At 44.2% G+C, this 26,203-nt stretch overlaps 1 protein-coding gene across 1 annotated transcript in view; it reads right to left on the bottom strand.

The window, feature by feature from the left end:
• GRIN2B (glutamate ionotropic receptor NMDA type subunit 2B) overlaps positions 1-26,203 on the bottom strand; it is a 407,054-nt gene that overhangs the window by 46,534 nt on the left and 334,317 nt on the right. The window contains exons 6-8 of the mRNA XM_044227133.1: positions 2,877-3,079; positions 1,951-2,122; positions 1,583-1,736 (exon numbers count right to left, since the gene is read on the bottom strand). Coding sequence (XP_044083068.1) covers positions 1,583-1,736; positions 1,951-2,122; positions 2,877-3,079 — 529 coding nt within the window. The remainder of the gene's footprint in view (positions 1-1,582; positions 1,737-1,950; positions 2,123-2,876; positions 3,080-26,203) is intronic.

Genomic DNA, 26,203 nt, shown 5'->3' on the forward strand with positions numbered 1-26,203 from the left:
TTCTATCCCTTCCTCGTCTCTGCTCATCACACCAGTGCCTGATTTGGGAGCTGCCCTCCGAAATGCCCCCGTGAGAACTGGAATGCAGGCTCTGCAGGAAGTCACATCTGGGCCTTAATCCTGGACCTGCCAGCTGTGAACTGACAGGTCGTTGGGAAATTGCTTAATGGGTTTAAGATTCTGTTTCCTGAGCCATACAATGGTAATAAAAATATTACCAGTGAGTATCAATGAGATAATGTAACAAAAGGATATACAGTGATGCCTGGAACACCACCTAACAGGTGTTCAGATGTTCAATAAATGTTGGCTTCTTTGACCCCTGCAAAAACTGCTTCTCCTCTAAACACACACACACACACACACACACACACACACACCCTGCTATGTCACTGTAGGGCTATGCTGATATATCCCTGGCTCTTCCAGTTCAGAAGCTGAGGTGAGTGCTGTACTGGTGGGTTAGAATTAGAATGTAGTTTCGTCTGTATTTCTTAATGTTCCAATTACCTTTGCAAAGGAAAAAAGCAAATGAAATACATAAAACTGCTATGAGGATTGATGCACATAGTGTGTGTGCTATCTAATAACACGTCACATAAAATTGGCAGGGCCAGAATCGCCTCACTGTGAGAAGGCGAGCTGAGAAGCTGGAGCAATTTATGGGAACATTCTATGGGACCTATAACTCCACTTTATAGTACCTTAGTTAAAAACTTCCCCCTGCCCCCTGCCCGCTGGATAGAGCTTCAAGAAACATCAGTCAAGGTCTATTTCAATATCCTCATGGAAAAAAAAAAAAAGTTGCTGTCCTTCAGGGAGTCTGTGACTTGTCCAAGGGCTTACAGCTTGTTTATGGCCAAGCCAGACCTCCTATCTCCTAGCCCAATGTCCTGTACTCAAGGTGACATTTTATTTTCCAACCCCGTGCTCTCATGGCCCCTGCAAAAAATATGGGGTATGAGCTCACAGAGGAGCTCATCTAATTGAAATCTTGGCCTTATTTCACCGGGTCTTATATCACATCTAAAGCTTTCGACACAAAATTGATGCTGGAGAGTAGAGAAGTACAGAACCGCACGAGGAAGGACGGGGTTGAGTGAAAGCAAATGTCGGATCTGTCGAATCTGGCAAAGCTCAGAAAAACCAGGTAAAACCAGAAAACCTCTTCTGGGAGCGTGGAACTCAATTCTTGAAGATCATTAAAAAGGTATTTCAATGATAACAAGAATTAGAAATTATTAAAGCAGGAAGTAGCTTCAGAGATTAGCTGGTTGAAACGGCTTCTTATATGGATGAGGGAAACTGAGGCCCAGGATGGAGCACATCGGTTCAGGGTCAAGTGATGAGTGAGCAGCAGGAATGGGACTAGAGGGGGAGCCCTGACTGCCAGCCCAGCACTGTTTTCTTACACTGTCCCACTGGTTTTGGGTGTCTTCGGTTTTCACGTGGGAGAATAACTGATTTTGAAAGTCCCCCAAATTCACCTCCCCTAGAAAACCACCTCCTGGCTGAAAGAGCCTGGTCACGTGTTCCTCCCCGCAATGTCAGCCTGCTTCACGCCGGCCAGTGTGACACTTACCTAAGAAGGCAGAAGGTGAGACAGTCCCATTGCTGCGTGACACCATGACACTGATGCCGGTCTCTATGAAGGGCACAGAGAAGTCGACCACCTCGGATCGCTCCTCGTTGATGGTGAGCGATCCCACCGCCATGTAGGCCCTCTTCATGACCACCTGGGACAAAGGCACAATGCTCTAATTAGGAAGGCAAGGGGCCACCGCAAGGGAGACAGAGCCCAGCAGGGGTTTCCTTAGTAGAGCAGGAACAGGAAGTCTATTTAATATTTTCTCTTTCCTCAAATTTATAAAGGAGCATTTTTTTTTTTTGTATTGACGTGAAACATAATAAACGAAAAGCAGAAATGGCCCTGACACTCTGGATACTTACCTCTCCAATCATCCCGTTCCAGGTTCCATTGATCTTCTTCCCGTGCTTGCCATTGGTAACCAGGTAGAGATCATAGGTGAACTTCACAGATTTAGAAATTTTCTTAAGGATGTCAATACAGAATCCCTTGCAACACTTCTTGATGTAACCTGGCTCCTCATCTGTTTTATTCCTAACCAACGCAACACACACACACACAAAAACAAGGCAGATATTACCCTTTACCATGAAAACTCCAACCCAAAAGCAGGTCTTCCCCTTCACTGCTGAGCACAATGTGTACCAGCCCTGAGTGAGGAAATAAATGAGACCACAGAACCGCGGTTCTTTCATTAGCTCACCACACTGAACTGTGTTTTCTCACAATTTTTAGTGCTCCTTTGAAGTATAATGTACCTCAGGAACGTGCACATACCCTCAGGGTACAACTGGATAAATCTGTACACTCTGAAGGCGCCCATTTAACCAGCACCAAATCGAGAGACAGAAAAATTCCCCTTTTATTTTTCTCTTCCAGGCATTTCCCACCCTCACCAAAGAGAACCATTATCTGACTTCTAATGGGATCGTAGCTTATTTTTACCTATTTCCAAAAATGTTTCTAAATCTCAAAATTTCAGGGCACAATGGCTCAAGGAAACACGTTCAACACCAATACAAATTTAAATGGCTCTAAATTGGACATTCCGGTTGTTGAGACCAGGCAAGGACAGAGCTATGTGAGCATAGTTCACAGCAAGTCTCTCAGGTCATGATTTGGACAGAACCACGGGGCTGCTCAGCAATTCACTGCCCAGTAGTAACTGAAAATTCAACTTGGTGCCCAATTCATTCAATGCCTCAGGTCCCTACCCAGGCAGGTGCCGACAGCTGTTATTAGATCTGCCTATCCCACGCCACCCAGAGCACTGGGGAAGGGGGCATACTCAGAGATTATGCGTTTTTGGCAGGGGACTGTGTTCCTCATGCAGGTTCCACTCAGAGGGTCCACGCTCTCCACAATGACAAAGGGGGCTTCCTCTAGGGTTACAATGCTCAGATGGTCGTCCTCCTGTTCTTCTGTTTCAGGACACATTCGGGGCCACACGTAGTACTTCATCTGCAGGGACTTGTCTTTCCACTTGCCCACCTGCACAGAGGTAAACAAGAGACTCAGAAACCACTGGCAAGAGACCTTAGCAGCCCCTCCTGGCATCACCCAGGTAAACAGACACAGGCATCATATGTAATAGAGGGGAAATTCTTTACCTATATGCTCAAAAGGAGTCTACCATGTCCGTATGTAAGAAAGGTAATATATTCATTTGCTCACTCACATACCAAACATTGGTAAGAGGATCTACCACGTGCCGGGCACCCTGCAAAACCTTGGAGCTCAATGAGGCATCCTTCCGCCCTTCCGCCAAGCTCACACTGAGTCAAGGAGTCAGAAATGTAAACAAATGTTTACAGAGATAGATGGTAAGTGCTAACATGAAAGCCCGTACAAGTGCTGGGAGGGTGCCAAACTTCCCTGCCTTGTGTGACTGCCGGTTTTTTCCCACTTAACTGTAACAAGGAGCGTGATAGTGAGGGCAGCAAATAGCTCTGGAAAGGTCAACAGAATGACTGGAGCAAATGAGCCAGAAGGATGTGTTTTGGCTTGTAACAGAGGTCCAGTGGGAAGCCATTGTGGAGAACTGGGTAGATCTGAATTGGAAGAAAATGAGAAGTCAGGGTTAAAGGAGGCTGATGCCACTTAGCCGGGGAAGGAAGCGTGCTTGGGTGGTGGTGAATGCCATGGGTCCGTGCAGAAATGCATCTGCTGGCTTGGGTGGGAGCTCCAGGATGAATCACATAGGTCTTTCTGTGTACACAGGCTGCGTTCCCCAACTTCAGGGAGCGCCATTCAAACATGCTCCAGTGTGAGAAGTGGGTGCCCGCTGGAATCATTCACGTGGTGGTCCTGCGGCCAATCACCAGGAGAAATGTGTGGCTTCCATTATCTTTTCGAAGAGCCATTCATTCCTGTTGTTGTAATAGAATCTGCAGGACTTTGTTGGTGGGTTCTTGTTCTCACTCTGCCTGGAGTTTATACCTTTTCATTTTCTATAACCAAACATCTTCAATTACCCCAGGAATTATGGACTGTAAGCTCCTGCGTTTTTCCAATCTATAATTTCCTCCACGCAACAAAGCAAATTAGCAGTCAAAGTGAGGCCCCAGGACTACAAAACTACTTAATTATTAAGTACATAAATCAATAAGGAGTAACAGATGGGCAGCACTTCATAAGTTTTCAAGCAAATTGGCTTAGATTTCTACATTCCTACAAAACCCAGACTCCTTTGTGTCTGCTTTTGTCTAGTTGGGTTTCTCCCGAGTAACTTCTTAGGTGTCGTTTATACCTCCCTCCCACCTGCCTAGTAGACACCTAGTAGGTCTGTACAGCCACAGCCCTTGTTTCACTGTATCACTGTACCATGGACAGTGGCTTGGTGTCCTGGATCGACTTGTTGGTCATTAACCTTGGTGCTAGTTTTCTTCCAAGTGTATAAGCCATATTTTACTTTTGTGTTCAGAATTAGGCACTGAACCAAATGTTTGCTTTCCTTTTTGTGTATCATCTTCTCCGAACCGAAGGTCCTATTTTGGTGCAAGTCTGTTTTTCTTCATATTGCTAAGAGTACTTATTTCCCAAGCAGAATTATCCAAATAGCTTCCCAGCCATATGGGGATATTTATGTCTTCAGCTAGCGGTTAGAAGGGAGGCAGGACTTGGGGGAAGGGAGTCCCCCACCCTGGGGACCCATGGTGTTGGGTCACCTCCAACTCACCCTATTTATCCCAGTGGCCAAACTGGTATCATTTTCTATACGTTCAAGGATGGGGAAAGGTTGGGAACCCCTCATGTACCTATTTTTATTTATTTTTCAGTCTTATTATCTTCTCTCAATAGTCCCTTGTGGGTCTTTTCTTTTAAATCCAAATCTGTTCTCTTCTAGCTTTACTGCTGTTGGTGTAGTCCAGGGGTGCAGCAGCCCACTGTGTGATGACTGCAGGTAACTTTGAACTTCACACAGCGTCCCCACCCCCCGGAGTGCACTGTGGACACTGCTGCCAGATGGATCTTCCTAAAACATCACTTGGTTATATAATCGCTATTTAAGAATTCCGACAGCCTCTCACTGCCCTCGGGATGTGTCCAAACTTCTCACCTAGATGGTAGAGGGGTATGCATGCAGCTTAATCTACCTTGACAGTGTTAACATCACTATTTTGAAATATGAACCTTTTGTTCATAGTGGAAAAGGAGATTATTGACATTGAGAGCTAATATAGGTTAATCAGGAACAGGTTTCAACAAGCCAGCAGTATTTCCTTTTCTAATGGATTGACTCTCTCTGTAAGACAAAATGCTGCAGAGATAGCATTCTGGCCAAGCTTCTCACGACACCCTTGTGAACAACATGGTACAACAACATAGTATCGATTATAGTATACTTTCATAGATTTGAAAAGAGTTTAAAATATTTACCCCAAAAAGAAAAAAAAAAAAGATTGTTTAATAAATCAGTGCCAGCTGGGAAAGAGGTCTTTAACTGACAGGTCCAGAGACTCTGTCCTTACAAGTGGCCTGCATCGAGTTTCCTAAAACCAAACAGAAGCAACGCTTACAAAACTGCACATAGCACAAGGCTAAATGAGATGGACGACTGCGGCACTGCAGAATCAAGGTTGGGAGTGATAGGAATTAATTGGAATGGGTTAAACCAAATGGAATGAAATTTAGTAATATTTATACATGACGTCGAGCACTTAGATTTTTTCTGAAAAGCAAATGCACAATATTTAAAAAAAGACACGTCAACTAACAGCGTCTTATAAGAGCTATTGCAATAACAAACGGTATGTTTACGGCTGTACGGTATCTAGCACGTGAGGTGAGGGAAGGGCACAGATGATCCCATTCTGCTGCTCATCCATCATACCACAGCTGGGAAACTAGCTGTTGATCCTATAATTCTACGATCAAATGATTGTTATTTACTAGATCATTCTCCTTCATCCAGCAATAACGGGCATACAAGGCCCCACTAGCATACCTTTTCTCAGCTTCCCAGTGAGCGAGCCGTGTCATTCCTTGCTTCACGTTAGTTCAATTCAACCTAGAGCAGCTGCATGCCAATTCTGTCCCAGGCACTGGGCTATGTTACACATAACAATACCAGGTAGCATTTAGCAAGGGATTAGGATACAGTAGGCACTGAACATTCTAAAAATCTCATTAATCATCGCAGCCAGCTTGTGAGATGGGGACTATTATTTAATGTCTCATTTCATAGCTGAGAACAGAGGGGTTTGATGACTTACCCACACCGTCATGGTGAGTGAGTGTAATGGCAGGATTTGAAGCAGAATGCTCTGGCTCCCAACCTTGGGCTGTACCTGCACTGCTGCTCTGACCTTGAGAGTAAAGCACAATCCCTGTCCTCTGAGGACAGTCTAGGGGGAAAAGACACTATCTCTTGATAAGAAGATCAAATTAGGCTTTGGTAATTACCTAACAAAAGGTATAACTAAAGTACTCTGGGATTCAGAATAGAAGTGATTATTTCTGAAAGGATTGGGGAAAAGCCTGGTGAAGATCCTTATCTTTGAGCTGGGCCCTGAAATGTGGTAGAGCACGAGGCAAAGAGTAGTCTATCCACCCAGGCAGTAGCAAGAGCAAAGGATCAAAGTCCTACAGTTGCTCAAGGAGAGACCAAGGACAGCCCTTCACAGCTGAAAGGTATGATGTCGGGGAGAATCGGCTTAGCTCACTTCTCCTCCTCCTAAAGATCTGTTCATTCTAGTTGGACAATCTTCATTTTCTAGAAAGCCAGATGGACAGCACTCATCCCTTCCCAACACCTTGGTCAATGGTGTCACACCGGTAGCTTGAAATTAACTGGGACTAATTTGAAATTGGCAAACACCGAAATTCAGGGCTTCCCTTGCCCATCCTCCAGTTATTAAACATTTGCCAGTCCACACATGGCCCGGAGTTACCAAATCATTCATTATCTCATGCCACTCACTACTGCAGTTAGTGACTTTAATTTTTCAGGTGTCTTGTCTCCTACCCTAAATTCTGAATGTAACCCTAAGTATTTTTGTGACCATGGACAATTGTTTAAAACTCTGAGTCTCAGTGCCCATATTGGTAGAATAAGGGAATGATTTCTAAGGTGCCTTGCATAAAATCTCAGGATCCCAGAATTTTTTTTAGGACGGAGGTTCTCTACCACACTTCCACCTGATTAGAATCCAGTGTAAAGTGTTTTACGTGATTATTTCCTCAAGGGAGGGAAGTGTCGGGTTTGTTTACACAAAAAGATTAGCTTGTCTTCAAGTAATGATTCTTTTTTATTGTTTCTTCAAGGATGACTGCCGTGAAGAAGAGAAGTTCACAAATTCCCCAGGACTGAAAGGAGAAACAGTTTTGGGAGGAAAAAAGGAAAAGCAAAAGAGCCCTCCGCCATAAATATCAGATTCACAATACCAATACACAGTGCTCATGTGAAAGGCCATGTTTAATCACCTCAAATGAGCTACCTCAAGGCAAGGAGCAAGCATTTAGAAACAAGTGAACAACTAAGTATAATAGGAACTTTTTGTGTGGAAAAATAAGTATGTCTCAACAACTTGTTTAAAAGGGAGGAAGTATGGTGGAGAGATTATAGATGGGAGGGTTTGTTCAGAGTGACGAAGAACGGCAAGAGGACAAAGAGAAGCCTGAGACACTAAAAGGGAAACTTCTAAATGCTTTCCTAGAATATCCGGGCTGGTGTGAGTTTGTAATACCGGAAATGCAGATATTTCAGAGAAAATACAGTGAGAAAAGCTGAATGAAGAATTTGTAGCTGAAGTTAAAATATGATCAGAAAAAGAAAAACCTTGAGGAAATAATGAAGAAAATGCCTATAAAGTGCTCTAAATTCCTCAGAGATAAGCACTAAACAAACATCATTACCAGGCGCACATTTACCAACAACATCTGTCTATAAAAAAGGCAGTTCTCCATACTAACATTTAAAAAGAGCTCTTGAGGACTGAAATCATCTTTCTCAAGAGACCCCCCCCCCAAAAAAAAAACTCTGATGAGTTTCCTCAGAAAAACATGGAGTCATTTTTAGGGGTTCTGGTTTGGTACGCTTGGTACAAGCTGAACACCTGTTCAGCTGGGGACTTCTCCTCAAAAGGAAGTCTACCTCACAAACCTGCCACATATTAATCCATAGCCTCCGTTCAGGAAAATTCCAGAGAATTGATCTGTGGTGATTTTAGACTTAGAAGTCTTCCTTTTTGCTAAAGGATTTCCTCCATTACCATTAGTGAAACTGAAACCCTGAGAAGGCCACACGTAAAAAAGGTAGCCACAGGGACCGTGTTCCTGCTGAAAGTCCCTGAGTTTGTCCCTTTGGTGAGTGTGTCATCGTGGAGAAGGGAGCGGGGCCTGGGCAGCACATAGCTGCTGTGAAGGCTGCCGTAGTCCTTGCACAGATAGCAAAGGACATCAGTCTCCCCGGGCCGGCCTCTCTCATCAGCACAGAAAGTAATTTTTTAAGATCCTAGAACAAAAGCACTTATGAGAGCCTCTTTAGGTGTCAAAGGTTATTTTTCAAAAATCAAAATGTTTTTGTTTCTTGTTTGAGATGGCATCTGGCTCTAACACTCAACACTTGCTTATTGTATGCATTCTGCTGACTTTAAAAATGCAAAATCTCAAAAACTTTTACATATTTTTTAAAAGATTTTATTTGTTTAATTGACAGAGAGAGCGAGAGAGCACAAGCAGGGGGAGGAACGGAGGGAGAGGGAGAAGCAAACTCCCGGCCAAGCAGGGAGCCCAATGCGGGGCTCTCTCCCAGGTCCCCAAGATCATGACCTGAGCAGAAGGCAGATGCTTAACCAACTGAGCCACCCAGGTGTCCTAAAAATACAAAACTTAAAACTACATGTGATTTCCTTGACCACGCTAAAAGAACAGGCACAGCACCTGCCAGGCAGCCTGCACACACATACCACTCTGTCCCAAAGCCGTGCCAGGTCTGAGACTCCTAACAGAGCAGAAGTCTGAGGTTAGGAAGGCACTCCCATTTCTCTTCCCTAAAGCCACTCATTTTAGCACTGAGGACTTCTAAAGGTTGAGTGTCTGCTAGTATCCCATTTTGCTCAATATTTATTCCTCCATATCTGCCCCTCTTCCCCATCACTGGGAACCAAAAGGACATTTTGATGTATGGCCACCCGTTATATTATACAAAATACATACACAAATATATGAAAAGGGGGACATGTGTGTGGGTGTGCATGTGTGTGTTTTCCAAAATTGTATCATAATATACACTTGTCTCTGCAACTTGCTTTTTCCACTTCATTATACATTATGGGCTTACCCCCAGTTAGCACTAACTCCCTTAAACAGCTACAAGGTATCCTTAGTAATGGACATGTCTCAATGCATTTAGGTGTGCCCCTATTAGTAAATATTTAGGATATTTCCTAAAAATAAATGTAACCAAAATACATAATACATATGTTGATATTTCCAACGCATTCATGCTCATTAATCTGAACAAGCAAAATAAAAGGATATTTATGCTTTTAAATGTTCTTTGGGAATACCTTCCCAAAGGTGTGTAGGGACTGAACTTCCTATCAGCAAAGAACACAAGTGCCCATTGCACACGTTCTCTCCAGCACTAGATTTTTAACACTATTAACGTCTTCCAATCAAAGGAAAGAAAAACGGCATCTAATTGCTTGAATTTTCATCTCCTTGGCTCGCAGTGAGTGAGAGCACCTCTGCACATTAGCATTTAGGTTTTCCCCTTTTATCCTCTAGTCTTATCCTTCACGCATTTTCCATTGAGCTGTTTGTCTTTTTTATCTATTTGCAGGGAGCTCCTGGTGCAGCAGGAGAGTAATCCCCTATCTGTCAGACATGCTTGAAATATGGTCCTCCCTCTGAGCTTTGTCTTCTGTTTTTGCTATATATATATTTTTTAATGCACAGAATTTTACCTTTACCTTTTTTTCTTTCATAGACTCACGTCTCTATACATGGAACATTTGGTTTTCCCACTTTAAAAACAAAAGATCTACCCCCCTCTCATGCGTTCCTCGCTCCTCCCTTTTGCATGGAGCTTGTCCTCTACTGTCTGATGGACATGTAGCTTTGTCTCCGTGTTGTTCAGTCTTCCCTCTGACCGTCCTCCCATCCCTCTCAAGTGCTCTGCATCCTTCTCAGCCCTTCTCAAGCCTCCTCACTTCCAAGATGCTGAGCTTGCTCACCTTGCTCCAAGAAAAAGCTCTGTTTGATCTTCCGGAATACCTTTTCCAGTGAACCACTCCCTCTTGCTGTGATATTAAAATGCTAGCTGGAGTTTGATATACAAATCCCTGTGTCTGAATAGGTCTTTAAGCCCTTTAGGGCAGAGACCACACTATTTTATTTCTTGTTGTCCCTTGTCCTGGCTTGAGCAAGTGTGTTCTAAATCACTGAGTGTTGTCACCAGGGGAAAAAAAATACACAGTAGCCTCCAAAGGCTGCACCAGGTTGAATTCTGGTGTCCTTCCCCAAAAAGGCCTTTGGAGGCAAAGGCTGCCACACACACTGCTTCTCTCCATTCTGTCTCTCTCCAGCATCCTGATTATAGAGCTGCCCAGGACTGACTCAGTTCCTGTGCTCACTGCTGTAAGTATAATGGCGAAATCTGGTGCCCTGAGAACCTAACAGGGCCACCAGCACAGCGTGAAGCCCCTTCTCCCAATCATCTGCAGACCCAGTGATATCTAGGTTTAGAACACCACCATCTGAAAAATGCATTAGCAAGTAATTTCCATATTTAAATTTGATCCATGACCGCCTGGGCCTATTATGGCTCCTCTGGGGCTCAGGAAGCTGGGGACCAGCAGCCTGGGGACACATGGGCCACAGGGAGGTCCAGCCAGCCACTCTTGCCTGGCCCTGGTGTGGGTCTCCCAGGGAGACAGAGCCAATGGTTGTCACCCCAGGTCTCGGCTGTTCTCCCTGATGCCCGGGGCTCCCGGGGACTGTGAATTCCTCCCACGCCGTGCCGCCATGCAAGGCCCTTGGACAGATCTTTGTTCTCGACTCGTTCTGCTCTCTGTGTCTCCTGCTCTGGAGAGCAGAGGAAGGGAGAAATGGCGAGCTAGGGTAGAAGGGGGTGCTATGGCTGGAAGCCTCTGAGTTCCTGGGGAGCAGAGGACAGTTATGGGCATTTCAGATAACTCCATGAACAGATGTGATGAGAAACGTGGCCTAGAGAGAGAGAAAGAAGGATGAGGCCCTGTGATAGAGAATGAGGTCGGCGATAATACTGGAATCACTGCAGCTCTTCAGGGCCAGACCTTGGGCCAGGAACCTCACAGGGAGCTGTGGCGTTCCTTGGTCACTAATTCCCCAGAAGGGGGAATGTTGTGATGCCCATAATAGAGACAAAACACAGACTCATTGAAGGTCCAGGGTCTTATCCCGGACCTCTTTGACTCTAGAAGTCCATGTTTCTTTCAGTCTGCCCTGTTGTCAAGAGAATATTCCAGACCTCTTTATTCCTCACCTTCTTGTGATCTAAGAGAGAGGAGGCGGCTTCAACCCCATAGCCTCCTACCCCCACCCCAGCCTCCCGAAACTGTGAATGATGGTTGTGTCTACAGGCTCTGTGGCAAGTCTGCAGTGTAGGCCTGACAGGACGGTAGCAGGTGGCAGTGGGAGGCCCAGCACTGACAGGCTGTGTGACCTCTGGTGAGTTACTTCCTCTCTCTGGGCCTGGTACATCTCAGCTTTGTGCAAGTATTTGCCGTTTTCCTCTTCCTTCTCCCCCTCTTCATTATCACTATTACGCCTACGACTGAAACATGGGTACAACTCTTTAGCATGCGTAACTTACTCCCAGATATACAGGTTTTTTGTTTTGTTTTGGGGTTTTTTGTTGTTGTTGTTGTTTGTTTTGTTTGTTTGTTTGTTTGTTTTCCTTGCAAGTGGCAAGGGGGAAATACTGAACAAACACCAACTTCTCAAACTTTAACTCAATTCATTACAACGTGTCAGGGTAAAGTCCGTGCAATGCTTTTGGTTTTGTGTGCTATTTTCATACAAATAAAAACAGAAACCACAAGGATTAAAAATGCTGTGAGCCCTCTAGATTTAGCAAAGGCCTTGAATCCAAAGAGTCCCAAAGAGCCAGGGGTTCCCTCTTCATAAACCCTGCCCTGGGATGAGATGAAGATTTTAGAAAGGGCATTCATTCTAGATCAGAGCATTTTGTTCATAGCTTGCCACAGAGGCTCAAATAGACTGAAAGGTTCAGCACATTGTCCTGAAGTGTTTGAAATCTCCCAAGCCGCTGCTCCCCTGTCCTTGGACATGAACCTCAGAGCCCCATCTGGGGACTTCCGAGGGCTTAGTCACTGGGGTTGAGCTCCACCATCTCCCGTAAGCTCCCTGTTCCCAAAAAAGGCCCTCCTCTGAAGCTCCCAAACGGAGCCCTACGCCATCCTCTGGGACACAAGGGAGGCAGGTAGGGACATGCAGGTCAAATTTCAACAGTAGCCAGGCTCGTCCTGCTTTCCCCGAGTCAACTTCCTCCTACATCGCCGGGCTCTCGATGTGTGTGCAACATGCTCAGAACATGGGCTCGCCCCAGAACACAGCTCAGCCAGGCTGCTGACTGCTGGATGTGGGTGGACACCAGGGGTGCTGCTAGCATCCGCTTTTGGGGCCCGGGCCATAGGCTCCAATCATGAACACTGCTCATCATCAGGTCGGCTTCTTACTCTCCTCCTTTATCCTCAAATGAGAAGCTCTCAGGGGAAAGGGAGGTGCGTAATGTCTGAATGCGACTTCCTGGATTTGAGCACTGGCTTCACAAGTATTTGTGTATATACGTAATAGACACAATGCATGCATGCGTGAATGTACTAATGTATTGATTAGTCCATTCATTCATTCATTCAATCCATTACCTCATTCTGTTTTGTCCTATTAGTCGAGCACATAGGCTTGGAAGTCCAAAAGGCCTAATTTGAGTCCTGACTTGGTTTGTGTATGACTCTGGACAAGTTACCTAACCATTTACTTTTTATTTATTTATTTTTTAAAATCATTGTTATTTTTTATTATGTTATGTTAGTCACCATACAATCCATCATTAGTTTTTGATGTAGTGTCCCAAGATTCATTGTTTATGTATAACACCCAGTGCTCCTTGAAATCCATGCCCTCCTGAATACCCATCGCTGGGCGAACTCCTCCCCCCTCCCCCGCAAAACCCCTCAGTTTGTTTTGTAGAGTCCACAGTCTTTCATGATTCATCTCCCCCTTCGATTTCACCTCCTTCATTTTTCCTTTCCTTCTCCTAAGAGCCGAGATGCCTTTTCACAGATGAATGGATACAGAAGATGTGGTCCATATACACAATGGACTATTATGCAGCCATCAGAAAGGATGAATACCCAGCATGGATGGGACTGGAGGAGATTATGCTGAGTGAAATAAGTCAAGCATAGAAAGTCAATTATCATATGGTTTGACCTAACCATTTAAACTCTCTGTTCTGGATGCCTGCTGCTCTACCTACCTGCCACCTTCCACCTGACTCTGCGCTCACTCTCTCCCCCAACCTCTTTCCTTAGTTCAGTCTCTCCTCCTTTGCGCACTGTTTCTTCCAACTGCATGGTCCTGTGGAAGCTGTCATGTGACTGCACTTCTCAGTCCATTCCCTGGCCTCAGGGCCAGGGGACCTGACTGCTGGGTGAAATCCCTGGGATTTGTAACCTCAGGACCAAAAGAAGTGCCAAGTCAGTGTCACCCCAGTAGCATAAGCCAGAATACAAAAAATTCAGATGCAGTGGGCAAGCATGTTTGGTACCCTAAGAAAAAACCCGTTTTTTATGCAGAGAGAGAAGAATGAAGCCAGCGGCCAGAGACAAGTATATACAACTGGGCGAGAGTAAAATATCTGAGAGCATCGGAGTCCTGGCTTGTAGCTACTCTAGAGGTCCCACCACAGTTCTGTTGTGGGTTCTGATGAGAGAGCCTGTTATCCTTGTAATAAATTTGCCTTTTGCTTAAGCTAGTTCAAGTTGGGTGTCTATTCTTTATAATCAAAGCAAGTCCTCATCACACATTGTTTATCTCACCTATAAAAGGCCATAGAGAATAACTCAAACTATCTCCATGGGATTTTGATAAAAGTCAAGTAAAATAATGTACATACACTGCTTTGTGGAATGCCTGGAACACAGCGAGCCCCGAGGAAATGCCAGCAGTTGTGGTGCTCATGGTGGTATCTAGCATCAGCTTTTTGTGAACATCTCAGGAGCCACAAAGTGGGCTGGCTCACCAGTTCGCCATTCCTGAGCAACTGCTCCCCTGCCTAGAGCCAAGGGAAGGAGAAGCAGGAGGCCCGCACTCAAGCTCAGAGCTCTCTGGATTTAAGCAGGGCCAATGAGCTAACGTTTCTCTTGTCAAGTCTGACAGTGGCTTGTGACTGCATTTCCCACCTGGCCCCTTGACCCCCAGGCCTCGAGGGGGTGACTTGGACAGTCACGGGGTCTCAGTGTCTGCCAATTTGGCATCTTCTTCCAACTGGCCCACATGCCAAACCTCGTGGCCAAACCTCCCATGCCTTCTTATCTCCCTTTTTATTCTCCATGCACCCTTTCCACAAGCCCTCTTCAGCATTAGAAACCTAAGCAGAAGGTTTCTGTAAGATCCCTGTCTTGGGGCTCTCCCTGGCAAAGCAAGTGGTAGAAGTAAGATGTGAACCCAGGCGATCTGATGTCAGAACCTTGGCTTTTCCCCACTACTCTGTATTGCCTCCAGTATTCTATAAGAGGCATAAGAACAGGATCAGGCATGGAGTAATAATGATGCTCAGCAAATGGTACTGACTCAGAATAGTTCATCTGTCTTGCTCTCCATAGGCATGCCTCGGGTCTGCCACAGCATTAGAGGCCCTAGGAATGCAGAGCGGCTGGAGGATAAAATGAACGGAATGCAAGCAGTGCCACTACCCAGAAGGCACTGACTTCTCATGGGAGACCCCTGGGAGCCAGCGATGGTTATACTACCGCTCTTCAAACACTGCTTACTGGTCGGATCCCAGCTTGTTCGGCCCTTTGCCTCCTGGTAATAAGTTTCATCACATTCCCCCCTCATGATCCTTCTCTGAATTTCAAATGTGTTTAAGATGTTTAAAGAAAAGGTTATTTGAAAACACACAGGAATTGATCATTGATCTTGGACACGTTGGGCCAGTGCACCTCCAAAGTATATCTCAGGATGCTTAAGAAAATGATGCAAGTAGTTTCACATTCAGTAAAGCAACCCCAAAGAAAACTGGGTTCTCGTGCAAAATATCCAGAGCTAGAAAAGGTGGCCAGAACTGGACCAGGACCTCATCAGGGGAGACTGTAGTGAGCTGTTTTTAGTGTGGCAGGGTGTTCGTGTGCAAGGGCTGAAAAGAAAGTTAACAGGAGGGATTGTGGAAAAGGAACATATTGTGTAAGTATAATGACAATGTTTTCCAGACCACAAATCTGAATGTAAACTCTGATAATTATGAATGTGTTTTCAGGGACAATGAAGCAGCATAGTTGAGAGTGTGATCATCCAGGAAATCCACGACATAAGGCTGTGAATATATATGAAAAGAAACAAGGCGTGAACATTGAAAAGACACATAAAAATCACCGAGGCGATGAAGGAGCACAAATAGGAGAGGTCAACGTCATTGAAAATACATTATAATTTAAAAAGACTAGACGACAGAGAAAAGAAAAAAAAAATTATGAAAGATAGGCTTCTAAGGAGATGCCCCGTGGAATTCATAGAATGGCTTCCTCACACCTCACTGAGGCCAGGACTAGAGGACTAAGTCCCTAGTGATACCACTCCTTCTAAGATTATCCCAGCTCCACCACCCTCCTGAGGCAGAATCATCCAACTTTGTGGACACGCCTACCTGCCAAGTATGTGCAAAACAGTCTTTCTGGAATATTCTGGACTATGCTATCCAAAGTCACTCCTTTTCTCCATGAAATGCCTTTCTCCAGCTTTGGAAGCCAGAAATGGCAGGAAAGGATCTCACATTCTCATTCCATCTCTTGCCTGGTTTCCCTAACCTCAGTCTTACTGCCTCCAGTCCATCCTCTACCAGGCCCCCAGCATGACCTGTTGATCCTTCAGATCTGACCCCACCCTTACCCTTTTCAAAGACTGTCAGTGCCTCCTCCTTCATCTACAGAATGATTTCCACCCTCCCTGGATGAGTACATAGTTATTTTCCATGCTTTCCCCTCCTCTCTCCCCTTCCCTTTCTTTCCCTCCCTTCCTCTCTTCCTTTCTCTCTTCTTTCTGGCCTTTCTGCTTTCTTTTTAACTTATCTCTTCAAGGTTCCTAGCCTTAACCTTGATCTGATAATAACACATTATGTTGTTTCCTATCAGAATGGCTTCACCCTTCCTGGAATTCTCTATTTTAATCTTACTCTGAATGACACCACTCAACATTTAGGATTCAACATAGGTGGTATCTACTCCAAGAAGTCTTTCCTTACCATGCCCCAAAGGCTGGGTTGAGGGGTTAGGCAGCCTTGTTTTGTTCTCTCCAAATACCCTGTATATATCTAAATCACCGAACTTGCTATAGCACACATATTTGGTGGCTTATGTGTCTGGTCTCCTTTAGTAGACTATAGTTTCCTCAATGGCAGGAAGTTAACATTATTATTATTATTATTATTATATCTGCAATGCCTAGCATGAGGAACAGTACCACAGTGTGCACTGGGTAAATGTTAGCTGAACAAATGAGTGAGTGGGATTTTAAAAGGAGAACCTGTTCTTGGTAGCTAATAATAAATGATGGTGGTTCTGCTAATAATACTAGCTAATATTTACTGAGCATTCACTATATATCAGGGACTATGCTAAAAGCAAGACACGTGTATTATTGATTTAACTCTCAGGGTAGTCTCATAAGGTAGATATTATTTTTATAGCCATTCACGTTAGGTCATTGTATTAGTGGTACCCACAATGAGTCCTATATTCCATTATCCATACTTGCATAGTCCCCTCTCTCATTGGCTCTAGATTTGGCCTTGTGACTTGCTTTGACCCACAGAATTGCAAAATATGTGATACATACAGAGACTCGATGAGTGACAGTACAATGGGCCTTACCTTCTTGGAATGTTGCTGATAACTCTGAAGAAACTTGAGCCAGCCTCCTTGAGGATGGGCAAACATGCAGAATGGGTCCTAGGGGACAGCCAGTAGCAACAGCTAGACATGGGAGTGAGGCCATTTTGGATTATCCAGGTCAACCCAGCAGATGAGTGGTGCCGTGTGAGATGAAACCAAGAACCACTCAGCTCATCCCCAATTCAAACTGCTTCCCCAAAGAATAGTGAGTAATACAATGTTAGTTGTTTCGAGCCACTAAGTTTTGGGGTGGTTCTTCCACAGCAGAGGTTAACTAAAATACATCCACTTTGGAAAAGGCTACACATATCAGGCAAAATTGAAGTTAGAAACAAGATGATGACAGAGGTAAAATTAAAAGACAAAATGGCACCAAGTTCTTTAGAGTTCTTTAATATAAATAAGTACCTTGCTGATGTAAAAGTACTTCTGAATTTTAATGCTGTTGAAAGAGTGCTGAACACAGGTGAGTTTCAGGCCCAGCCCTACTATTGCTGAGAAGTCCTTTGAATGTGACACATCACCAAGCCTCTGGGAATCTGAGTTTCTTTGTCGTCAACGTGGGGAGATAAGTACCTATGTATATTCTATTAATTTCACAGGGCTGGTGAGAGAATCAAATGTCCATCAAACTGCCCAAATGGAGGCATTAATGCTATTGGAGTTAGTTAATAACTTTGGATCACAACAATTACTAACAACTCCTCCACAAACCAGCAAAAGCTGGTGGGACAGAGGAAGATGATAAGGAATGGGAAATTCAGCAGATAAACTGTCCATATCCTTCCATGTACTGAATGATGTTTCTCTAGTAGGTATTTCAACACCTTTAGTATTGGTGCTATCTCATCATTTTCCGTATAGGGTGCTTTTGAGATACCTTATGTAACACTTTTTTCCCCCCAGAGTTTAAAATCCAGTGTCACACCCTCTCTTAAAGGTCAGGAGAATACCTGATCTCAAAGCAAACCCACTGGCCAGGAGTGTGAGGACTTGGGTCAGACTCTGCCTCCCACGAGCCATGGGACCTTGTCTCTTAGCCCTGCTGAGTTTGATTCTCTGTTAAATATGAGAAATGATGAACACCCAACTCTTGTATCAACATGTACGGGACTGGAGAAGATATGCTGAGTGAAATAAGTCAAGCAGAAAAAGTCAATTACCATATGGTTTCACCTATTTGTGGAACACAAGGAATAGCATGGAGGATGTTAGGAGAAGGAAGGGAAAAATGAAGACAGAGAAATCGGAGTGGGAGAGGAACCATGAGACACTATGGACTCCAGGAAACAAACTGAGGGTTTCAGAGGGGAGAGGGCTGGGGGGATGGGTTGGCCCAGTGATGAGTATTAAGGAGGGCATGGACTGCATGGAGCACTAGGTGTTACACGTAAACAATGAATCACAGAACACTACATCAAAAACTAATGATGGACTGTATGGTGACTAACATAATACAATAAAGAAAATAAAAATAAATAAAATGTATGAAAGTGTATGTAGCCTGGAATACCAAATATAAATATCTGAAATAAAAAATACCTGAATTTAAAAAAAAGAAGAAGAAAAAAATGGCTGAATTGGATAGAAATCCTTATCTGCCTCCCTCCAAAGCCTGGGATTCTTCCATAGTGCTGGGCAGCCTCCAAATGGAACCTTCTCAGTCTGCAGGAGAGCAAAATTATTGGCCAGGTAGTTTACCATTAAATGGGGTCACCAGCTTGTGGCTAAAGAAACAGATGATGAAAAAAGTGCTGGGGGAGAAAATGCCCGTTTACAAACACAGCTTAATTAATTAGTCAACTCAGATGAGGCAGAGGAGGCGGGTTTCCAGATGCTTGACATGGGGAATTAATTAGCAGAAAGGCACCAGGCTTGGACTCCTGTCCAGAGCACATGGTGGATTTAAATAACTAAATTGCCTCAGTGTCCCTCACCTCAACTAAACTGTCCCTCAACTTAACTAAAGCCATTTGATCGGGAACGAATAAAAACAACAGCAACCACCACAAAGAAAACAAAACAAAGCACCTCATTGAGAATGACAACCAAACTGGAAAGGGGCCACCAACTAAAGCTACAAGTGAGGTCCAGAAAGGAAAGTCGTCTCTAGTGTTTCCAGTTCATGTCACAAAGGGTCAGAATAAAATGAAAGTGAAGTAAAGTCACATCCCACTGGCACTTGGAAATTCCACATCTGTACCTAAATAAAATGGAAAATAAACCCGTAGCCCTTGAACTTCTGCCAGGCAAAGCCACTACCTTCATGTCCACCATCTTGGTGGCTGCCAAACAAGTGTGTCTGGGAAAAGCTGAAGTACCAGGACACTGCCTCCAAGTTCTATGTCATTTTGCTTATGGAAAGGGTAAGAGGTTACTTGGGGAAAAGAACTCCTTTCACCCAAGTGACTTGTTGTAAATAGAAACTAGGCATGAAATCTGTAGAAATCACAAAAAAATGGGGTTGGGTCAGCCCTGGAGAATAAAGAATGGGGAGCTAACATTCAATGAAAGGCATACTAAACTCTGTGTGACTTTACAAATCAAAGTCACTTTTTAGGAATGGGTCCCTTCCCTTCTCTGCTTCTACAGTTCACATTTCCTGGAGTTCTAAAAGGGCTTCTCATTTGCTGTTTATATTTTCATCAGTGAATTTCCATGTATTCTTCTGTTGTTTGGGACTTGTCCTCTGCCTAATTAAGCAGAGGAAGTTAATGAGGTATGAAGTGACTTTGTGCCCCACAGTAAACAGAACATCATGCACATAAAGAGAAGTAAGTGACAGGTCGGGGCAAAGAGTCAGGTGAGGCTTGAGGTCTGGGGGCCTGGACAGAGGGTGGGGGGACAGAAAACCATGATGGGATTCCACAGGAGGGGGGCATAAATGCAGACTCTTGGATCTGGAGGTGATCTAGACCAGGCTCTATATTAGAGTCACCTGTAAAACCAGGCTCTATATTAGAGGCTCTATATTAGAGTCACCTGTAAAACTATTAAAGTGCAGATTCCTGGGGGTTCCAGTGTGACTCAGTGGGCTGAGCGTCAGACTCTTGGTTTCAGCCCAGGTCACAATCTCAGGGCTGTGCCCATGTCAGGCTCTGTGCTCAGTGTGGAGTCGACTTAAAGATGCTCTCCCTCTGTCCCGCCCCACATTTGCACACGTGCCCTCTCGCTCTCTCGTAAATAAATGCCAACTCCTGAACCCTATCCCCAGGCCAGTTCGACTAGAATCTCTAAGCAGGATGAAATAGTAAATTTAAATAAAGGAGACAACAGCCTTATTTAAAAACTCCCCAGGTGATTCTAATGGGCCACAGGATTGAGAGCCGCTCCTCTCTGATGACTCCTTCACTTTATAATGGGAGAAGTGAGGGAACACATCTGGAGAAGCAAAAGAGATGGTGTGGGTCAACGGTGTTAGGTGACAGTGCCAGGAGTTGTCCGGACCAGCTTCCCTCTTTGCTTACAGCTTTAATCTCCCTTTATGGGAAAGAGAGCTGTTCCTGCTGGGCTCCTTCCCCTCGTCAGGGTGTCACACTTGGGCATGTGTGTGTGAGGCTGAAGGGGGTGAGACTAGCGGTGTTCAGACTGTGGTCCCCAGACCAGTAGCATCAGCGTCTGGAGCATGTCAGGAAGGCAAATTCTTAGGCTTCCCTCCAGACCGACTGAAGCAGCAGTTGTGGGCATGGAACCCAAGAATCTGGGTTTTAAGCAGCCCGATGCCTGCTGAAGTTTGAGAACCTCTGGTTAGGACTCTCATTTTCCAAGGGCTCTTGAGAGGCAGGATGCAGAGTGGAGGTCATGATGGCAGGAATTTCATGAGGACCCTGGGCCCTGCAACGGAGGTGGAAGGCTGGCGGGGTTTTCTCTGGATGAATCAAGGGCTGCAAATAAAATGTATCACCATATACGGTGAGGATTTTAATATTTACCCTGTTTCACCTGCCTGACTACAGCTAGCTGGTGAAAATAAAATGCCTTTTGTTCCTTCGAAGAGATCTGATGCCAAACTGATTTGAAAAATTTCCGTTTTTGCCTACGACAGGGGTTTATTCAATACCCTGCCTCGTTTCAACTGCAATATTCCTATTTTCAACTCCTGATTATGTCTCACAAGAGAGAATAAGGGAGATAAATTTAATAGTAAAAAGATAATCAATGTTTTATCTGCTGGAAGAATCTATTCACAACTCATACCCCGTCAGTGGCAGGAGCACCTACTCCCAAACCAACCCCACCCCGTTTCTCGTTCTTTCTTGGCTCAGGGTCCTTCTCAGCACCTACCACACAGCTGTTGATATGAGGAATGTGCCAAAATGATGGAAGAGCTAGGTCACAGCAGATAATCCACTTATGGATAATAAAAAATGTGTGTCACACTTGGCTGACCATGTCAGTTCTGAGCTGCTCTACATACATAAGAGATCCTTCAAACCCAAGACAGATTCCAAAGCAAAATGAAAAACCCATACGATCTGGCCATGTTCTGACTCGTGTTTTAATTCACCCTAGAATAACAGGTCAAAATAAACTCTCTGACCAATAGCTAGTTATTGATCACGTGTCCTATGCCAGGCTCTATGTGAGAAACTTCAGGGGGGTACGGAAGATAATGACACAGATTCTGTTTTCAAGGAGCTTCTAATCAAATGGGGGAACAAAGAAATGTACATATTAAAAAAACAACTTATAATGTCCCATGTAGCAGCTATGATCGGCTAACTGGTATACCAAATAGCTTATGAAAAGGATTATAACACATTATAATGGATTATAACTAGTTCATGTCAGTGCACTGAGGTTGGCACAAGGCAGCCTCCTGCATGCAATTATTTGGGGACCCAGGCCAGCAGAGACTCTGGCATCTTTAACATGAAGCTTTCAGGCCCCCATGGAGGGGTCTCCATCCCAGCTAGCCAGAGACAAAAGGAGCAGAATTGAGCTTATGTGGGAGGATCTTATGGGGCAAGCCTGGAATGGGGCAAACCTGGAATGGTGCAACCCATCACTTCTGCTCGTGTTGCACTGGCTAAGCATCAGTCACATGGCCATGCCTAACTAAAAGAAGCTGGGACATAGAATCCAGCTGTACAGCCAGAAAGAAGAGCAAACAAAATTTATTTGGTAAATACCTACAACCTCCACCATGTTAGGCATGCTTGGGGAGGGTTGTGAGCTGGGGGTGGGGGGCCTTGTTTCATTGTTTCCCACTATCATGTGTTACTTTTATAATTTCTGAAGATTCCATACTCATGACACTCCCCTTGATTTTTCCTAGAGCTCAGTGGAATACTGTACATGACAGTCCACTCTAGGAAGGAGTGTTACTGGGAAGCTATGACAAAATTCAGCAAAAGAGGGGTAGCAACTTTCAAATGATGTTACCTTGACCTCTTTCTGTACCTCCTTTTAGCCAACAACTCTCTGCTTACTGCCAATGCATGAAAACCACCTCAGTGTTGGCACTTCAAGCAAGTGATGAATTGCATTCAGGTCCCTGGGCCAAGAGAGGATCCAATAGGGCAAAACACCAACTGTTTTACTCAGCAAGAATGTTTGTTCTGGGGCCTGATGGGATGTCAATGCTAAAAGGAAGTCTTAAAACATAGAATGTAGAGGAGTATGGGGAAAATCTCTTCACAATGAGAACGGGATGGTCAAACAGTCAGGATACTAAACAAGGATTGGACAAGGGGAGACAGTATTTGCCTTATTCCCCTGATTTCTATAAAGAAGGGAAATCAATAGACCCTCTTTAAGAGCTCCTTATGGATGAAGAAGATTACCTATCTATTTCTCTTCCTCACTACCGTGCTAGCACTCTCCCAGAGAACCTTTAGTTCAGAGCCCTGAGAGGAGCACTGGAGGATGCAAAAGCAGCATATATCTGGGCTTACATTTCCCCTCCTTGGTTTCACTATTTTCTACAAAGATAATTTTCTAATTGGAATCAACAGACACAACAGCAGACAGAAGTAGGAATCAAAAGGTTGAGTGTGAGCACAGAAGATTTAGCAAATAAGCCCTGAATATTTACCCTGAGAGCAAATATGCTCTCAGTGCCCTGAATCTAGCCATTTATTTGCTTTAAGCAAGACATTATGCTTCATTTAGGCAATTAGCAGCTGTGAGGAAATGCGTCTGTGTTTGAGTTCCTGACATTAAACTGCACATTTTACACCTCTGGCATTTTATGATGGAATCATGAGCCCAAGAAGAACGTTCATGTACTGATACTTAAAATGCAAATATACATTTTTGTTCTTTAATTCATTAATTCATGAATTCAACAAATATTATTATACACCTATCAGGAAAGAGGCGATCATCTAGGTGCCAGGGATTGAGGTGAACATTCCAGTCCCTGCCCTCCAGAAGTTTACATTATAGGGAGGGAGAAAGACAATAAGCAGATCTATAATAAAATGGCAGCTAGAGAGAACTTCTAGTAAGAAAATAAAGCATGGAAAAGAGAATGGTGTGTGATGTGATTCAGGCAATGTGGTCAGGGAAGTCTTCTACACAGAGGTGACAGTCAGAGACTTGAACAAAGCGAGAGTCACATGACTATCTGAAGGAGGAAGATTTCAGGCAGAAAACTCCATGAGGGCAAAGATCTTGCGATGGGATGTTCCTTGGAGTGTGTTGGAAATAGCAAGTCAGCCAGTTCAGCTGGAGATGGGGACCCAAATTAAGGGTGGTAGGAAAGGAGTCTGGCAGGGTTGGGAGGAGACAGTCCACACAGGGAGGCTTTGGATCATCAGTGTTTGATGCAAACCCATTGCAGGGTTTTGAACAAGTAACTGATATGAACGGTTATGTTCTAAAAGGACCCTTTTGTCTGTGACCTAGAGAACTGACTATGGGGAGCAAGAGTAGATGCAGAAGGCAAGTAAGGAAATGAGGGTGACTCTGACTATGGTGGTGGCAACAGAGGAAGTATGAATTGGTTAGTTTCAAGTTATGTTTAGAAGGTGGAAACAACCAGATTGCTGGTGAATTGGGAATTGGTGGAGATAAAGAGAGGAATCCCAAATGACTCTGAGGTTTTGGGTCCCAACAATGGGTGATATGGTCTACAGGGACCCTACAAGGAACAGTGATTAGGCTGAGGCCAGGATGGACACGGATGCCACACAGCCTGAGAATGATATGGATCTACTGCTTACAAGCCCTAGGACTTCAGGCAAGTTGTTTCTGTACATCAGTTTCATCTTCTGTAAAATGGGGATGTTAATAATATCCACCTCATAGGGTTATTATGTAGATGAAATAAGTTAATGCCTGTAAGGCACTCAGAACAGGGTCTGGGATTGAGAAAGCTCTCAGTAAATACTGGCTAAAGTGAAGATGGAGGGCAGGAAGTAGATATGCAGAGAATATCAAGAGTTTGATTTGGGACAGGGGCATCTGAGTCACTGGTCAGAGGTCCCAGCAGAAATGTCAGTAGGGTAAGCACAAGAGTTTGCATCCAGGTGAGAGTTCCAGACTGGAGATACATTTGAAAGACATTCACATGCAGAAGACTTTGCAGGTCAAGGGACTGGAGAGTATAATCTTGCCTTCATCCAGGAAACACTGGTGATAGAGAAGTAATGATTATATTCTGGAAGCTAACAGAAAAAGGAGGGTGGTAGAGTAATGTACAAGAGGAGGAGCTAACTTAGACTTGGGGGACAGGCAAGATTTCCCTGAGCAAGTGAGGTTGACGTTAAACCTAGTGGTAGAACTTCCATTCATAATTAGGCTCACTGCTCTCTTTCTATATTTTTAGTCATAACGCTCATGGTCTATACCAAGAAGCTTAAAAACCAAAAGTACAGAAAAGGACAATGAGAAAATCAGCTGTGTACCTATACACATTTCCCTAAGAAAAACATCAACTGGTCATCTTAACTGAGATGTTCATTTTTTAGCAAAGTGTTGGCCTCTACCAGAGAATGGAAATGTCAGAATTTCCATACATTTTGTATTTGTTGCAAGAAATAGTCCATGGCTTAGTCAGCATTTTCTCAAAATGAGAACAATAATCACGACACAGGGCTTTACCTAAGCTAACAAATCATTATCCTTTATGACCTATGTGTAAACAGGACCCGGATGAAAAGGTTTACTAGTTTTCTTCCCTGTTCAGGACATTAGGCCCTTAATACCTACACAGAAGCTGTATGTACAAAGAAGCCTTCACAAATAGTCCACCAAACATTTCCACACTCTTTTCCCTTTCCCTTCTACCTTATGTACCAAATAAGCAAAATTCCTTCTGCACCAGTAAATTGTTTCACTAACTCCAACCGAGTTCTGTTAAGAGTCTAGGCCAAAATGATGTCACCGGGCTGTAAGTAAGTGTGCAGGTCTGTCTGGCAAAGGGGATTTAAAAGACATGAGATTAGATTTCCCACTGAAGTGGAAAGAAAGGTTTCTACTCTTCAGAAAGACCTGCTGTCATCTTTCTGCTGTCCCAGATGGTGAAAGTTATGCACTCCTTGACCTAAGCCAAAGCCGATATAAGAGAAAACAGACAAGCAAGACCTGCTCAAAGAAACTGAGCAAGAGCCCATCTGCGATGACTTTAAGTGCACAAGATATGACAAGGACACCTTCCCTGACCCTGTTTTCTACACGGCGGTTTACAAGGTAACTTAAAAAAGTCTCTTAAGAGACTAATCCAAGGTGTCCCACAATTCCTAGAAATGACAATAACACATTTAAAGGACTTGGAACTTGTTGGGTTTTTTTGTTTTGCTTTGTTTTGTTTGTTTGTTTTTGCAAGTAGTAAACCAAGCCAAGGTATGTCCATATGCAAAAGAAAGTACTACATGCTGAATGAATGGGGACAGACATGCGTTCACCGGCAAAAGGAAGGTATCAGCAGAGGCAATCACAGGGCACTGATCACTGAAAATAATATTTGGGAAAGGCCATGCTTTCTAAACAGAGTCAGAGCTGGGGTTTGTGGTTCTCAGCCTGCTGCACCTCAGATCCCCATCAAAAG

This window comes from Neovison vison, chromosome 12 (genome assembly GCF_020171115.1).
Source record: "Neovison vison isolate M4711 chromosome 12, ASM_NN_V1, whole genome shotgun sequence".
Taxonomy (NCBI): Eukaryota; Metazoa; Chordata; class Mammalia; order Carnivora; family Mustelidae; genus Neogale; species Neogale vison.